The sequence below is a fragment of the Pavona decussata genome, unplaced genomic scaffold (assembly GCF_977016875.1).
Source record: "Pavona decussata unplaced genomic scaffold, jaPavDecu1.1 SCAFFOLD_100, whole genome shotgun sequence".
Classification (NCBI taxonomy): domain Eukaryota; kingdom Metazoa; phylum Cnidaria; class Anthozoa; order Scleractinia; family Agariciidae; genus Pavona; species Pavona decussata.
This window is the reverse complement of record NW_028145515.1, coordinates 2,428,955-2,445,264: the sequence shown is the minus strand read 5'-3', so window position 1 is coordinate 2,445,264 and position 16,310 is coordinate 2,428,955. Positions and strand designations below refer to the sequence as shown.

The 16,310-nt window shown below is 41.9% G+C and overlaps 2 protein-coding genes and 2 pseudogenes across 5 annotated transcripts in view; 1 reads left to right on the top strand and 3 right to left on the bottom strand.

Annotated features, from left to right (window-relative positions):
• LOC146472314 (cyclic GMP-AMP synthase-like receptor 3 pseudogene) overlaps positions 1 to 16,310 on the bottom strand; it is a 112,800-nt pseudogene that overhangs the window by 81,069 nt on the left and 15,421 nt on the right. The gene's annotated exons all lie outside the window — the stretch shown is intronic.
• On the top strand, positions 2 to 15,026 carry LOC146472316 (cyclic GMP-AMP synthase-like receptor 3; annotated as a pseudogene). The gene is made up of 3 exons (XR_014866619.1): positions 2 to 242; positions 328 to 501; positions 13,082 to 15,026. The product of XR_014866619.1 is annotated as a cyclic GMP-AMP synthase-like receptor 3 (transcript).
• The window catches only part of LOC146472307 (beta-1,4-galactosyltransferase 4-like), an 87,813-nt gene continuing 76,203 nt past the window's right edge, over positions 4,701 to 16,310 (bottom strand). Inside the window, exon 8 of one of the 2 annotated variants that reach the window (XM_085119738.1) lies at positions 4,701 to 6,484. In XM_085119738.1, coding sequence (XP_084975864.1) covers positions 6,319 to 6,484 — 166 coding nt within the window. In that variant the 3' untranslated portion in view covers positions 4,701 to 6,318. The remainder of the gene's footprint in view (positions 6,485 to 16,310) is intronic. The other variant, XM_085119737.1, reaches the window with a different exon arrangement.
• LOC146472317 (uncharacterized) lies at positions 9,247 to 11,384 on the bottom strand. The gene is made up of 2 exons (XM_085119759.1): positions 11,148 to 11,384; positions 9,247 to 9,821 (listed from the first exon to the last, which is right to left on the bottom strand). Exons 1-2 carry the CDS (start codon positions 11,295 to 11,297, stop codon positions 9,309 to 9,311), a joined length of 663 nt encoding a protein of 220 aa, XP_084975885.1. The 5' UTR covers positions 11,298 to 11,384; the 3' UTR covers positions 9,247 to 9,308.

Genomic DNA, 16,310 nt, shown 5'->3' with positions numbered 1-16,310 from the left:
TCTAAGAAACGTCCAGCCTTTCCAAGAAAACCGGAACACGTCATGCAACACCATGATACAAATTTTCTTCCAAATTTGTCTAATTTGTTCCGAGAAAACCGGAAGTATTTGTGAATCCGTTCGCGTTTTATGATTGGCTGAATTTGAACAAAACATCTTCAGTAGTCACTGCTTGAGTGACTTCCCGAAGCGCGCTTCTTTGGCTCGTGGACTTAGTTGATCTCAAAACTTGCACGCATCAGGTGGGTGGTCAACTGATATGCCTTGCTTACTTTATCTACTTACAAAGAATATTTTTACAAGACTATGTCTTTTGTTTCCCGAAAGCGAACAGGGCCCTGTTGTTCAAAGAGTGGATATCTCGATCCAGCGGATACAGTGTTTACTCCAACCAATCATGACCAATCAGTTCATTTGTCGCTGGATAGCGACTTATCCACTGGATAAAGTTATCTGCTCTTTGATCAACTGAGGCCAGAGCTGCAGTGCATGGCTCTTGCAGTAAGTGAAAATTTTGAAGAGCGGAACAGACGATGCATGTCTGTATCTTTACATTCTCAGTGTTCAATTTGCATAAATCTTAAGCGGTATTATATGATATCTTTTGTGAGCAACGGTAATGGTCCGTGATACTGGAGTAATTGTAAAACATGATTGTTTGAAAACAGGCGACCTGTATTTAGTGGTTATTACGACACAAAATACAGCACAACACGATACACTATACAATATGTGAACACAATAATTTATTTTGAATGTCGATACGTGAGGAGCCGCTGCTCAATCTCCTGATATTACACACACTCGATCTTAAAAGAAAAGGACAAATACATAATGGATAAGATGTGGATGTAAATATTGACAACCGGTTGGAATAACAAATAAAAAACGGTAAATCTTTAAAAAGTGCTACTACGATCAAATTTTCGAATACCTTTTATTTGCGGTTGATTGATAGTTTATGTCCTAAAGTACATGATCTCCAAGTTATATCCTCTTAAGATGAAGGAAAGTGCGATTTTTTTGCGCTCAAACTCCACGAATTTTCATCCGCCATTGAACCGCCATGTTCCTGCGGCCTGGTTACCAAAGGCAGATGGTGTCCAATGACAACAGAGGCCGGGTCACCCGGGAAAAACAAGTGACGTCAGACTCTCAACTCGAAGCCCAGGCGAGCCCTACGAAGCTAACTTCTCATACGGTTTCGAACACGTTTTCGAAAAATGTTTCGTTCTTTCAATGGTGGGAAGTCGCTGTGTTGTTCAGTGGTATAACAACTGCTCTAATCGAGCGGCAGGAATTGCGCTGCATGCGAGTCCGGCCGACAGAACGAGAGATGTGTGGGTCCAGTTTGTTGTCTTGCACGTTTTGCTATTTTCTCGGTTTAGTTCGAGGGACACTTGGGCATTCCACCCAAGTCAGTGAACACAAATTAATCCTGATCTTTTGAAAAGGGTAAGCGATCAGGAGATCGTGAACCCGAAAAAAATCTCCGAAGGGGAAGGAGCGGCAAAAGGTAAGCTTATGTAAAGTGGGCGAAATGTGTGAATATTGTTTTTTATCTTTGGTGATTCCTCGATACCTTGTTCAGCACCCATACAAATAGCAGTCACAAATTTTTAGTACACATTTTATATTGCGTTTCTAAAGTACTAAACTTTGATTGAACGAGTAAATAATGTAAGTGCAATTAGCTCCCGGAACTAGCTTTTCCCTCCGAAGCATTTCCAAAACATCTCAGTGCGATAAGAGTAAGCTGGTGTTTACTTTGCTTGTGCAAAAGCTTGTGGCAAAAACTGTGCAAACAAACGCGAAGAAAACCACTTTAATTATCCATTTTCACTCAGCTTTCGATAAGGTGGTCTTTGGCGTTTACAAAAGGGTTCCTTCTTTCTTTTAAGTGGTTTTCTTGAAGAAATAGTTTGAATTTTTGGCTTAAGAAAGGTTTTAAGAAAACCTCACATTCAGTTGTTTCTTATCAATTAGATTCAATTGGTAATGTATTTTAAATTTTGATTTATTTTTCAGACGCTGAGTTGCAACAACGTCAAAAACCAGCTCTTACTATTAAATACAGGCCAAAACAAGCCTTGCAGAGCACAACACGTGAAAAATGTGGACAGCCAAGAATAGGCCAGTGCTCCTCCTTATACTGGCAGTTGAAGAGCACTGACCTTTCTCAAGGGCTTTTCTTGATCTTTTGTCATCAACCACCAGTTGACAAATAGAATCAATAAAAGAACTGTTTTCTCTTCATTCATAATGCCTCCTCTTTGTAATTCTTTCCATTACATAGGCTTCTGTTTTAGGGAATGGTCAGAAATTAGTGAGGAGGGGGGGGGGGGGGGGGGGGTTGAGGTGGAGATTTTAAATTGAGCAATGAAAATGATGTGACCCTCCATAGCGATGCAAATGAAATTTCATGACCCTCGCCCTGAACAGGTAATACAATGTCGCTCAAATACCAGAAAAAGAAAACAAGAATGGAGGCAAACTGTAAGTTACTTACTGGAACCATTTTGCCTCAACATAATTCAAATCATCTATAGAGCCCATTGGCATCATATAACTCCATTATGCTACACATTTCCTTTACATTAACATTTTAATACTTAATACTTGTCTTGCTTTTGTTAAATAATGACTTAAATTAACAAATTTTATTTTGTCTTTTTTATATAACTCGCTCTCCCTGTCATACTATAAATTATGATTGCAAGAGCATAAATTTATGTGACCCTCTGTTTTCACTGCTTATTCTTTCATGACACTCCACCTCCCCCCCTCCCCACCCCCTGCTCCCTGCTAATAGGGAGCTGAAGCACAGACATTCCTGAGCCATGTATAGCAACCAGAACTCAAATGTTTTCTCTTTTGGTGTGGTTTTAAATAAATACTAATTTGAATATAAACAATATTAATATGGTAGCCACTTTGGAATAAGGTTTATGGTTCATTGTCTGCAGTACATTAATAATTTTATTTTTATGTTCATTTGAAAAAGAGTGCCAGAATCTTGTTTCACCAATAAATTTGTTGTTGTACAAATGAAATTGAATCTACATTTTCTAAGAATAAGCACTGATCAAGAAAAACAACCTTGAGAAAAAAATCAAATGTGGCTCACAACAGTCTCAACTTTACTACATTTTGGTAGCATGCATTTGCCCATCTCTCACTGCACCGAAAGTGAAAGTAACAAGAACTGTTACCACAGCAACAGTGTATCAAACTCATCAACACTTGCTTGGGGGTTTGCCCTTAGACATGTAGGACAAAGGATGCTTGTTGTTAGGTTGATTTGACCCTTCATTAGAATAAGCAAAAAAATTTCAATTAATACCTGAATCGCAAACTTTAACTCCCAAGAATATTGTTTTCAATGTATATTTGCAAAATTCCTACTTTTCCTCCCCTAATTTGCCTAGGTGGATGCTTGTTACCAGAAAGCATGCCTTAATAAATTTTCATTTACAAAGCTAGTCATTTCTTCAGTGCGTTAAGGCATCCAGTGCAGCGGTGTTTAACCTGATGTGAGCCAGCTTAAAAAAAAATATATGTACACAGAAAAGACTGTTAATACTATAATTTACATTGTTCATGATGGTGCAAGGGAAGAAAACAAATCATTGCAAATTGTTGTTGCCTTGCAAATTTATTTGTTTATTGATTACTGTACTTATTCAAATCTGGATACAATGATGTCCATGCAGCACCAGCACTCTCCAGGCTTGGTAAGTCGCTCAAGGAAGCAATTTGAACATTTGCACCTGAGAAAATATTGAACCAAGAGGAAACTTAGCATCAATTACAAGGAAACGATCAGCTTAAATTCAAGCCATTGTACAGAGCTTTTCACTACAATATATATTCTTTTTCCATGGTAAAAAAGTGCAAAAACAGTAAGCTTACTCGGAACCGAAACTTAACTGTGCACTCTAATTTAACACCAAGGCAAACTTTCGAAAGCAAAGCTAAAAACCTAAACTTGACTTCGATTTCAATTCAACTGAGTCTCCGGTAGCCTCCCTCCGGGGAATGAACTGGCTAGTAGTCAAGAGAAATTGTTGAGGATTCTCAGGCACTACACTTTTAAAGCTTGGCTGTTTTGTTAATACAGCAAATAACACATCTAAATATCAATCTCTATCTCTAATATCTTACCCGAGAGATGAACGACTCAGCAAAGTCTGCTCTTCCTTCTCTTGTAGCAGAAGCGCTAGCTGCTGAACTTATTCGGCTGCCTCTTCTTCAGACGGAACTAGCTCTACAGAGTCAGGACTTCTTATTTGCCTGTATCATGCGAAGACGATCCCGGAGAGCTTTCTGTGGTCAAACCAGCTCTGAAATTCGTCGCCAGAAGGAGGACTACAGTACTCGCTCGATCAGCGACTTGAGAGTATTACGTCACGACAAAAACACAATAGGTTTGAATAAAAATACCGCAACTCCAATCACCTTCATACCGCGGGCTCACTGGAACATAAATTCATAATGGCGGACTCGAAAACACCACTTTTCAAGGCTCAATATTTTCAATTTACGGGGCCCAAACTTCATTTCAGTGACCAAGACAGGTACAGCCACATCGGATAAGCTGTAAAGAACGTATTTTTGTTTCATACGTGACATGAAGTTTTGATCGTAGTAGCACTTTAATACTAGAAATCATTGAGAATAGTACTTTATTCTCAACGTTCTCTCTCTCACGCTATGTTGAGATTGGGCACCGACAGTCTCGTCCTGTTGATGAATGTTCTGAAGAGGAAAGGGGAGGGTTTGGGTAGGGAAAATCAAACGCAGGACGAAACTTGATGGCTGGTGAAAGAGAGAACGTCAGGGCAAGGGATACCGTGTGCTGCATTTTATACTACAACACTTCGCTTGATCGACAGAATGGCATTGTTCACTTTGTCTCATCTCCTTTTATACGTGAGAGGTGAGACCGCTGAGAATAGTACTTTATTCTCAACGTTCTCTCTCTCACGCTATGTTGAGATTGGGCACCGACAGTCTCTATGTTACAGAGTGTCCTAAAGTCCCAAACCACTGGACCATAAGGAAACCCCGTTCTCAGAATCCCAAACTCAAGGTGCCCCATCCTAAAAATTCGTAAAGTGTTTTAAACGAGATGCAACAAGGTTAAGAATTAAACGTGCGGAAAAGCGGATATAAAGTTTTTTAGACGGTTAAGCTCCATGTAGTTCTCTGTTAGGGCGGCTGTCGCGGAAGAGTCCGCGGATAGCAAATGAGAGGGACTATCCAAACGAAGCACCTCCGCTAGTTTCATGTAGTAGAGAGCAGTTTCTTTGTTATTCCATCCTACATGAGACATTATGTCCGCCAACTGGGAGCCAGATAACGCTAACGTTATGGCTGAGCCCGAACGGAAGCTGTGTAGCGTTTCTCCCTCATCGATCTTAGCTTCTTTCAAATACAGCTTTAAACGAGCTTCTGCTGAAGAACTTGAAAATGGTTTGTTCACAATATGACCTTGGGGATTAGTTGGTCGAAACAAGTAACCATTTGTCACAGAAACGCGCAACTCGGAAGCCACGGCTACATATGTCTCAATAGCTTTAACTGGACACAACTCAGGGTTAGGGTGTCTCCGAATCCCGAAGACGTTAGAGACGCCATCCCTCAGGGTTTTTCCCCATACGTGGTTGAACAACAGCCCATTGTCCTGGGGGAAACGCAGGATCTCTTCTGTTTTCACCATGCCAAGATCTGAACCACGATCACCGCTAAAGAATAACGTTTTGAAAAACGCTTGGTCCCGCGTCAATACAAACAGACCAGAAGGACTAACCGAGCGCTCCGCAATTTTCCGATTTAAAAAACGGGCCAGAAGCAACAATTTGGACAAAAATAGGGGAACTGCTTGCTTTGGCGTGATGCGGGCTCGTAATTGTTCCTCAGTTGACGCCTTAAGATATTTTTGCACTTCGAGTGAAGCGGCGGGGTTACCCAGACCTAGCAGGGAGTTCCACTCTCCACAGCGCCCGGTTTCCTTAAAAATGGCTCGCAGTTTTCCAATGTAGGAGTCGATTGTCTTGAATGCCAGGCGTTTAGGACATTTACACTTAGCTGCGTTTTGAAGGTGGGAATCGGGACACCCATTACTATGTACTATGGTTTTGCCATGTCGGTCTTTCCAGACCAAGAACCGAGAGATGTCAGTGGGGCTTGCCGAAAGGATGGTTTTACTATTCGGAAGGGACGCCAAGAAAGTTTCAAACTCCGTACGAAGTGAGCACTTCTGTTTTGAGTATGACGATTGAAGGGAGGCATTATTTAGGAGTTCCAAACGGTTATCTATCGCTTGAAGGTCGACTGAGAGTTTAGGGCTCGGGACACTTGGGGAGACTGTTTTCCTCCTGTAGCCGCACATTTGGCAGAAAAAGAACAGCTTGTCGTTGGGGTGGCTGCACGAAGGACATGACACGGCTGGTACAAACGCTCGAACGGCTGGAGGTAAGTCCTAAAGGATATGAAAGTAAAACAAACAGTTCCTTCTTTATCCTTTAGATTTGTTTTGACATAAATGTATAAATGAAGCTATAAAACAACTGTCAACAGATGTATACTGGAAAACAATGATTTATTGACAACATTGATTTCACTGAAGTAATGGATGGAGCTAAATTAATGGGAGAATTGGCAAATTTAAAGATAGCTAAGTGTTCTTTGTTTGGCTCGTACGCTAACCAAGAGCTACTACTTGCTTATCCGATGCGGAACACCCAGAGATCCCATGGGATAGGCCAATTGTTTGAAAACCCGTGTTTAGAGGGAGTGAGGAGCGCTCCAACGGTTCCGGCAACGGCCAGCAGGTATCGGGAAGAACATGTAGACGTTAACAAGGGCCACCAAAAATGCCTTGGGCATACGTCTGGTACTACGATAGTGTAGGATAATCGCAGGCTTCTCATATACTTGATAACATGAGGTATTAGGCAGATCGGGGGAAAGGCGTATGGGTTCTTGAATACAAACGGATCGTACAGATCGGGCGATTGCGCGAACACGTTCACTCCCAGGGATCCCGGCAGAGGGTTTTCAGAGAAGAAAGGTAACTTGGCACCTGACAAGTCGGATTGGGCGTTTGAAGGGCGTGCCATTAGATCGACAGAGTGCCCATTTTCGCCGCCATACCACTCTTGTACTACTGTCCATAGGGATGGGCACAATTTGGCATCCTGTAGGCTAAGGCGTCGCGAGGGGAAGTCGGCTTGGTTCTGAGAACTAGGCACAAAGTAAGGTGCAAATCGATGTTGAGTTTCGTCATTGTGTTGAATAATTTCTTCAAGGCGCTAGAAAGCGATTGAGAACGAGAGCCCTGTCGATTCCATGAACAGACTAGAGCCATGCTGTCGACGAAGGCGTCGACCCACGAGTTTTTGATGGTATCAGCGAATGATTCAAGGACATTATTGAGCGCTAAGGTCTCCTTAGTGGCGATATCGGCTTGTATTGTTGAGGCGTCCCAGTAATCATAAACGTTCGCCTCAATGGCACCCGGACTCAGTGCACCTCCCCAAGCGAAGCGAGATGAGTCGGAGAACAGCCTGACATGTGTGTGTTTCTCAGACCGCCAGGGAAGAAAACCGTCCCAGGTCTCAAGGAATAGCCAGTGCTCAATTTCATTCTTTAGAGCGGCAGACATCTTTACAGGTCGAGCAGAACGCGTGGCGCGAGACACAGCTAGGTTTATTTCATTAACATAAAGCCTTGCGCCCGGAACTGCCAAGCTCATGGACACGCATTTACCGCTGAGCCTTTGCAAGGTTAGTAGGTCGAGGTTATCGCGAGCCAACGTTTCTTTGATGAGACGAAGAAGCTTTTCTTTTTTATGGGGTAACAAGGTAAACGCCTGTAGTTCAGAATCGATACCGAAACCAAGGTATGGCACCTGTTTTTCCGGGGTAAGGTGAGACTTCGCCAGACCGATAAAGTAGCCGAGGGAAATTAAGATGTAGCACGTGAGAAAAATACCCGCGACGGCCAGAGCAAAATTCACTTCATCCCTTGAGGCGAGGGCTTGATAGGCGGCTGGTAAAATGCCACCTGGAAATGACAGTTGGCCATTATGGCGGTCGTCAATATACAATGAAGAGGGAATGTTCCATGAACGAAGTCTGTGTGACGCAACTAGACCAGTCGTATGATATATATAGGCCGAGGATTTCCAGCCAAAAGGAATACATTTACTCACAAAATACCAACCTCCCCACTGGAAGCCAAAGTAAGTTCGACTGCTGGGGTGAAGTTTGATGTGGTCATATCCTGACTTGTCGTCGCACACTGTTTGGTAAAATCCTTTATTGACATACTTAGGCAAGTGTTGGACGCTATCCAAGGCAAACGGACGGTCTTCGATCCACAGATTAAGAAATCTATCGTCGTTGCAGAGACGCGGCTTGCTAGGCTCGACAGTGAGGGGCATAATAAGGTGGGGTGGGGTGCATTCTCCGACTTTGCCCCACAAAGAAATAGCACCGGAACGCAAACGGTCCAGGAGCGTATCAGAAATAAACGAGGCAAAAGGTTTGCACGACAGGTGGTTGGGGAAAGCGCAAGGCGGTGGACTACAACACTCGTAATTCCTTCCCTTGTAACTACCCTTAAACGGTCTAAAGAACTTCGTTACGTCTACACCGTTAGTAATCCAATCACGGACTTCAGAGAAGCGCTCATCGTTCATATCATTTAATAAAGCATTCCATTGTGGTGCATGGCGATGGAGTTCCCCTGCTAGGAAGTGATCTGGATCGCGGAAAACAAGGCGAGACATATCCGCTAATGAATTTCCCTGTAACACGAGGGCGATATCCTCATCAGAGATGTGGGAATTGTTTGCCATCCCTTGGGCCTCATCAACAATAGAACCATCGATGTTTATCCACTGTAACTTATTCATACCAACTGTGTTAGGCTTGAAACCGGGATGCTTTTCCCAATCGTGAAAGCAAGGGTCTGACAGCTAAAAGGAAAATAAAAAAGAACTTGGAAATAAATTAGGGCCCAAGGAATGGCAAACTCAGCCCCGGTAATCCGAGAGGGAAAGTGAGCTTCCCTTTGAGAATGCCACCCGAGGGGGGAAGGGTGCGATCGAAAAGAGATAATTGGTTCCCACATCTATGAACAGCGTAGCGAGTCGTAAAATATGTAAGTAATAATATGTTAATAAAACCCTGGGGGGGTGGGTATAATGTATATGAATAAACAAACATTGTGATGCAATAGTGTTCATTTGACTTTAATAGTACTAAAACGCATACAAAATGAGGATCGGGCAGATTCTGCTACTGAGATGTCGGTCGAGGCTGGTTGTGACCTGGACCGCCTGAAGAAAAATAGCGGGTCGTCGGAGACCGCTTAAAACATTGCGTAGACTTGTGTCCGGGCGTACCACATCTGTAGCAGGTCACTCGAGGGTGTGACGAGAACCTCTGACTGCCTCTGGCCTGAGGACGCGAGTAAGGCGAGGGACGTCTAAACGACTTGTCGACCTTGGAGATTGTGTCAAAGATTCTTGTAAATTCCTTGTCCGCGAGAAGAGCCAAAAAGTAAGCTTTAAACTGCTCTTTCGGCACGTGTATTTTCTCTCTTAGGGTGGCCGCTATGATGTCAAAGCTGGCGGCCTTATCATCACCAGTTGTCTTCGCTACGGAGACGAGCTCCTCCGCGAGGCGCAAGGCCTCGTATTTGTCGAAGTCCTCCAGGCGGCGACTACCATAATGGGTAATGCGATTCTTTAAAGCCTGAATGGAGGTCCCTTGGGCATTTTCCAAAAATTTAATTCTTTCTTGCAAAGCCTGAATGAGAAAATGAAATAGACAGATGTATTGCGAAGTGTAATTTCATACCGCTTAGCGGCGATACAAAACATTCGTAAATGAGTACAAGCATTGTGATAAGACCCGGTAAAGCGGCAGGGAATCCTTTGTTCCGACAAAGTCGGAGTGCAAATATAACAATTAACAGAACAATACGAAAATAAACAATTCAAGTAGAACAATGTGGCAAACAAGCACTCAGAAATGGCAAATTAAGACAATTAAAAAATGAAGAGTGAGAATAATCGACAAAGATCGCACAAAGATAATAACTAGTTCTCTGCTGAAGTATGTTTTGAGGTCAACAAAATTGAAAAGCTTTTGAAGCTAACCGAGAATTAGAATGTACACATAATCGGCAAAAATAGCGCATATAAATAAAATTCAGAAAGTGGTAAGTCGACTTCAAGTAGCCCGCAAAACTACAAAACTATACGTGTTGAAGCAGGGCAAAAAATTAATTAGAAAGTCAATCTAAAGCCGCCCGCAAAGCTAAAAGCTACTCGTTTTGAAGCAGGGCGCAACATGAATTGTAAACACATTATCAGCAGGGCGTAACAATAATTACGAAGTCAATTTCAAATTGCCCGCAAAGCTAAAAGCTACATGTTATCAGCAGGGCGTAACAATAATTACGAAGTCAATTTCAAACTGCCCGCAAAGCTAAAAAACTACACGTTTGAAGCAGGGCGTAACAATAATTACGAAGTCAATTTCAAATTGCCCGCAAAGCTAAAAAGCTACACGTTTGAAGCAGGGCGTAACAATAATTACGAAGTCAATTTCAAATTGCCCGCAAAGCTAAAAAGCTACACGTTTGAAGCAAGGCGTAACAATAATTACGAAGTCAATTTAAAATTGCCCGCAAAGCTAAAAAGCTACACGTTTGAAGCAGGGCGCAACAATAATTACGAAGTCAGTTTCAAACGGCCCGCAAAGCTAAAAAGTTACACGTTTGAAGCAGGGCGGAACATGAATTGTAAACAGAGTTAAAACTGCCCGCAAAGCAACCAAGTACACGTTATCAGCAGGGCACAACATAATTGCGAAGTGAATTTTAAATTGCCCGCCAAGCTAGGGCGCAACATGAATTGTAAACATGCCCGCAAAGCAACGAAGGTCGCACGTTCAGAAGCAGGGCGTAAAATAAACTGGGGGGTAAAGAGAAAATTGCCCGCAGAGCTACAAAGCTACACGTTTAAAGCAGGGCATGACTTGAGCTGAAAACAGACTTAAAGCTGCCACGGGAATACGAAGTGCAAGAACACGTGTACGATACTGGAGTAAAACAAAAATTGAACAAACCTCCAAAGTGACTTGTTCTCCAGCGGCGTTTTGAGGAGGTTCTTCTGCGTTTGGTGGAGGCGGAGGCGGTGGTGGTGGTTGAACAACCGCGGCCGCTTGAGCTGCTGGAAGGTTTTCCTGTGCCGGGACTTGTACAGCAGGGTCCGCCATTTGAACTATGCTCTTTCGCTTGATCGACAGAATGGCATTGTTCACTTTGTCTCATCTCCTTTTATACGTGAGAGGTGAGACCGCTGAGAATATTGGCATGTACTAAAACGAGGACTGCTGACTATTGGACTCCTGGACTCTGGACTGTGGACGATGGACGATGGACTATGGACTAACGTCACGCAACATTTGTTGTCACGCATTTTGGTCACGTAAAAAATACAGTAAAAAGACATAGATACAAATGCTAAAAACCAAAAATAATTGTTAATTAAAAGCATGGATAGGTAGAAATAATTTTTTTTTATTTTTAATATTTTTTTGAAAAAAATTTAAATATAAACTAGTAAGCAGCACTCTGCGACCTGAAGTTGTAAAACTTGTTTTAAACTACACCCACACTACACTATGAAAATTCTTTGCCTGCGTTAATGACAACAACAAATGTTGCGTGAAGGTAGTTCATGGGCATGTCCATCATCCAGAGTCCAGAGTCCAGGAGTCCAAAAGTCCAGCTTTTAGTCCATGCCATATTATCACAACCATGTCTCGACATGTCAGTCTGGTATCATTTGTATCATTTTCAAATGTCATAAAATATCCCACGTGTGCAGTGAAAAAAACATCGGAGGTTAGCACACAAGCGCCTTTTTTTCCGGCTCCGTTTACCGACAATCGGTTTCAAAATTTAATGACTCAAATTTCTGCAAGGCTGATCGGAATGCGTAAAAAACTTAACACGACAGTGACATGATAGGGACCAAACCGGGAATCAACAGAATGCGGCAACCGTGGACAGCTGTTTCGAGCTGGTTGGCTCTCGTCAGCACGGTGTAGCACAGCAAAAAGTAGAACACCAACGCGAGTCGAGTGGTCTACCAACCGATTTCGGATGGGCCGGCAAATTCAGACATCCGTCACGTCATAGCGCGTGACTACGAACAATGAACAAAAGAACTGAAATATCATATCGCTGTCGCAATAAGTTAAATGAGAAAAGTCATTTATATTTTTGGCTGATTAGATCTTTTACAGATCCTGTGTATACTTGCAGTATTTTCGTTGTGCGGTTTCTTGCTTAATGTTTGCTTTTATGCTTTGGACAGTATATCTTTTTAGATCCGATATGCTATTCTTTTTAACATGGTTTGGCCATGTACCTGTGAAGGAAAGTTTTCAATTGCTTTTCTCATTAACTTTTGTCCTATTATATACTGACAAGGGAAGCAGTGATTTTGTGGGTGGATTCGAAATATATTGTGAAGCGTAGCGATTTCCTGGTTGAAGATGAAAACTGCGCCTATAAGGTACGCGTATGCCATTAATGGTATCAGCCTATAGTTATTTGTCCCATGGATGCAGATGGTTTTTGAGTTGCTTTAGCTGCTTGGCTAGTTTATTTTTCCGATGCACCTTAGCTACGAAGTCCTTCACCTTTTTACGTCTAACGTTCTCGATTCTCTCCATTTTGCTCTCTCTTGAGTTCTTGGCGGAAATACTCAGCTAAAAACAGAATTACCAGTATTCTGAAATTGCAAAAGCCCTAACTAAAAAATGCAGTAAAATGCTAGCTTAAGATTTCTTTTAGATAAAGTAAGTGGTCTTAATTAAATAAATAAATAAATAAATAAATAAATAATTAATTAATTAAGTCTAAACCGTTTACGATGTAGTTCAAGACGACAGGGTAAGGTTTAGGAAGGGTAGAATCCGCCTAAATGCTTCGTGTTTGTCAAGTGAATAACTAATCTTCGCTATGCCTTTTCTTTTTATTTGTAAATTAGAAAATGCCGTTGTGGGGCTGGCTGCTGCGAGACTACACACTGACGAAGAAACTTCGTGATTACTCCGTGAAGAATGTGAAGATTGCCGAAGCAGACCAAGCACGCTCTAGAGCACTAGTGAGGGATTACATTGAAGACGAGATTATGGTGTACTGTCGACAGAACTCCACTCTTCCAATCCTACGATTGGAGTATACTGGCAGCGTGTACAAGAGGCTGAAAACGGAAGCCTCGGATGAAGTGGATGTCATGGTGGTGTTGAAAACGGATAGGCCGTTGTTGTTGGGTGAGCCTGAAGTCATGATTGAAGACACAAATGTGCCTGGCTATGTGCGGCTTAAAGCAAGAGAGGACTCTCAACTTCGCAAGTATTCCAGGGTTCGTCAACGCAGAGCGGATCCGAAACGGCTGGTTTCACAGTCTTATAGTCCAGGCAGTAAACGCTTTCAATAACAGTTCCTCAAGTTCTGTCGTTTCCATCACTGTGCGCTATCATGGGCCTGCTGTCCAGCTGGATATCATGAAAAGGGGAACCTATAAGAAGTTGCTATCTGTTGATCTTGTCCCTTGCTTCGAAACTGATTGTAATGAATACTTGGTTCCAAAACCCAATGCATCTCTTAACGTACGTCACCCCGAGCTTTTCTGGAGGCGTTCCTTTTCACTAAGAGAAAAACACATGTTGCAGTGTATGGACAGAGATGACCATGGCTGTAGGCATGAGCTCCTAAGAATCGTGAAAACCCTTTTCAAGAGGGAGCTGACGTCATCTGTGCCACTTCAGTCATACCACCTGAAGACCGCCTTCATGCATTACATTAGAAAGACGGGTGAGAATTGGAATGGTCGGAACTCCCTGGGGAAACACTTTGTCGGTTTTCTTGAAGAACTACAGTCTCATTTGGAAGTTGACAACCTTCAGCACTTCTGGTTACCTGGTATAAACCTCCTTGAAGATACCAACCCAGCGGTGGTCCAGCAAATGGGAAATCGTTTGATCCTCAATAGTGAAGCTGAAATTAATTACATTCTCAGCGGTGGTAGAATGTTAGAAAGCCGAGAAATTTCACATGACCCATCATGGCTAAACATAGGGTTTGAGTTAGTGTTAGTGCTACTAGAGAATGTCTTTGAGTGCGTTGTTTTTGGGGTAACGCTTGTGATAGGGCTAGCGCTATTGTTAGTATTAGCTCTCGTAGTAATCTTATCTGTTGAACCTCCACCGAATGCCCGACCACAAGCTTAAACGTTTGTAAATACCACAGATCGGTTGGAGCTGGGAAGGCTCAGTCTTACGTATGCTAGGTGTGATATTGCAACTTTAAATTGTGTTTAGAAATGACCTCCAACTACTATAAACACGTACTATTAAAAACTTTATCACTGAATAATGAGATTCCGTCCAGAGTTTCAACTAGCTTAGTGGGGACGGAGTATAAGCATCACCACAGTGTCATGAAACTTCACCTTCAAAGCACCTGGTCATGATCAACAATCAATGCAAACAGAAGCTAGAGTTACCGTGTAGACCTTGTGACATCATGTCAATCATAAAATAATTGTTTTCATATATTTTGATGATCTTCCAAACTATCTATGAAAATATTAATCAGCATTACCAAAGTTCCATTTCCACTGGATCGAGTTCACCGGAGTCATGGTATGTTGACTTCTCCTCTTCTCAGACATTGTGTGATTACAGAATTTTTAGCAACTGGCGATTTTATGGAAAGATACCCAAAACTATCAAAACGTTATCTAATTATTTCACCAAATGAGGAAACTGTATCTTCTTGATTGATACCTCGTTTGATATCCCTACGAAAACCCCTATTAATAGGGCAATATATATAATTTAGAATCAAAAGGACATCCTTCCACGCGTGTTCTCTAGAAATTGAGATTTGCCACGCTGTGCGCAAAACGGCTAGAGCATGATTTAACAATAAACAGTCACTTTAACAAAACAAATGTCACTTTGTTTTCAATTGACTTAAAAAAACCCCAATATTTTCTAGTAAGTGTTTCACTTTTTCAAGAATAACCAGAAAAGACTTCTACAAACACACGGGGGGATTTCATTGGCTGATAGCAAACAAGATATCTTGTGATGCCGACCCTGAATCAACTTTCAGAGGTCCAGTGGCCTTTGGAGGACGGTCTGTATAACTTTTATGGACAACGGCGTCAAATATTTCTCCATTCGATTCGGTGGGTACGTTATTGTAAGCTGTCTGTGCGGAATATACATTACGCCTTTGTACAGGGTTTTTGTTTTAGGGTTGGTTTGTTATTTTGAACGAAAGTAGATGTGATACTCGAGTGACTGCAACTTCGCATTAAGTATTATTAGATCTGCATTATGAGCTTGTACACTGAGAAAAGACCACAAAACATGCTTCCAAGCAAGACACCATTGATGGTTCATTGGTCGACGGGTTAATATAAGATGCATAGGTAAAAAAAGTGGCAACCGGACGTTAATGGTAAATAGTAATTCCGTACAAATTAAGGGCGTTGCATTCAAAATTTCCCGTTTATTGTTTACCTAAATGGTTGCTGCACGTTATGCAAAATTGAGATCAAAATTCAACTCCAACAAAAATTCTCGAAAATGTGTTTAGTTTGCTTGTGGCTAGGAATTTAAAGTTTGGCGATCCAAAATTAACTCTTTTTGGAGCTTTTGAAACCTCCAATCAGTGGAATATATACAAATAAATGAAACCTGAACAGGCTCACGGATCATCAAAACATGGTAAGGACTTTTGGAGTTGTTTGTCTTTACCTATGTTCGCCGCATCAGGTCGTTTGCACAAAAATGAATTCTGCATAAACCGTACAAGTACTTTTACCCAAACTTATCTTATAAAGCGACTTATCCAACTAGATGGATACTGAAATTTTGTCTAGGTAGCAGAAAAGAATAACATGACTCTGCATGTTCTCAATTTTGTATTTTTGGAGAGTTGGAAGTGAGGAAATTAAGTTGTCAACGTGAACGAATAAACCAACGAACAATTAAATAAACAGATATCCTAGCATATGACATTTTGTCTACATGTGCCACAATAACCGCTGTCGTGAGCACCTGACAAAGAACATATTAAGTTATTTTATCGGCGTGAGTCAAACCCTTGCCAGGGCACGTTATGGTGCACTTAGCAGAAATGTCGCAAGGACAGAGACCAGACGAATTCACAAATAAAAATTCTTCGTTTTTTCGAGGGCG

Coding starts and splice junctions, on each gene's coding strand:
- LOC146472317 (XM_085119759.1), bottom strand. CDS start 11,297: ATGGCGGACCCTGCTGTACAAGTCCCGGCACAGGAAAACCTTCCAGCA. Junction 9,822..11,147: donor GAGAACAAGTCACTTTGGAG/GTTTGTTCAATT, acceptor TTTCTCATTCAG/GCTTTGCAAGAAAGAATTAA.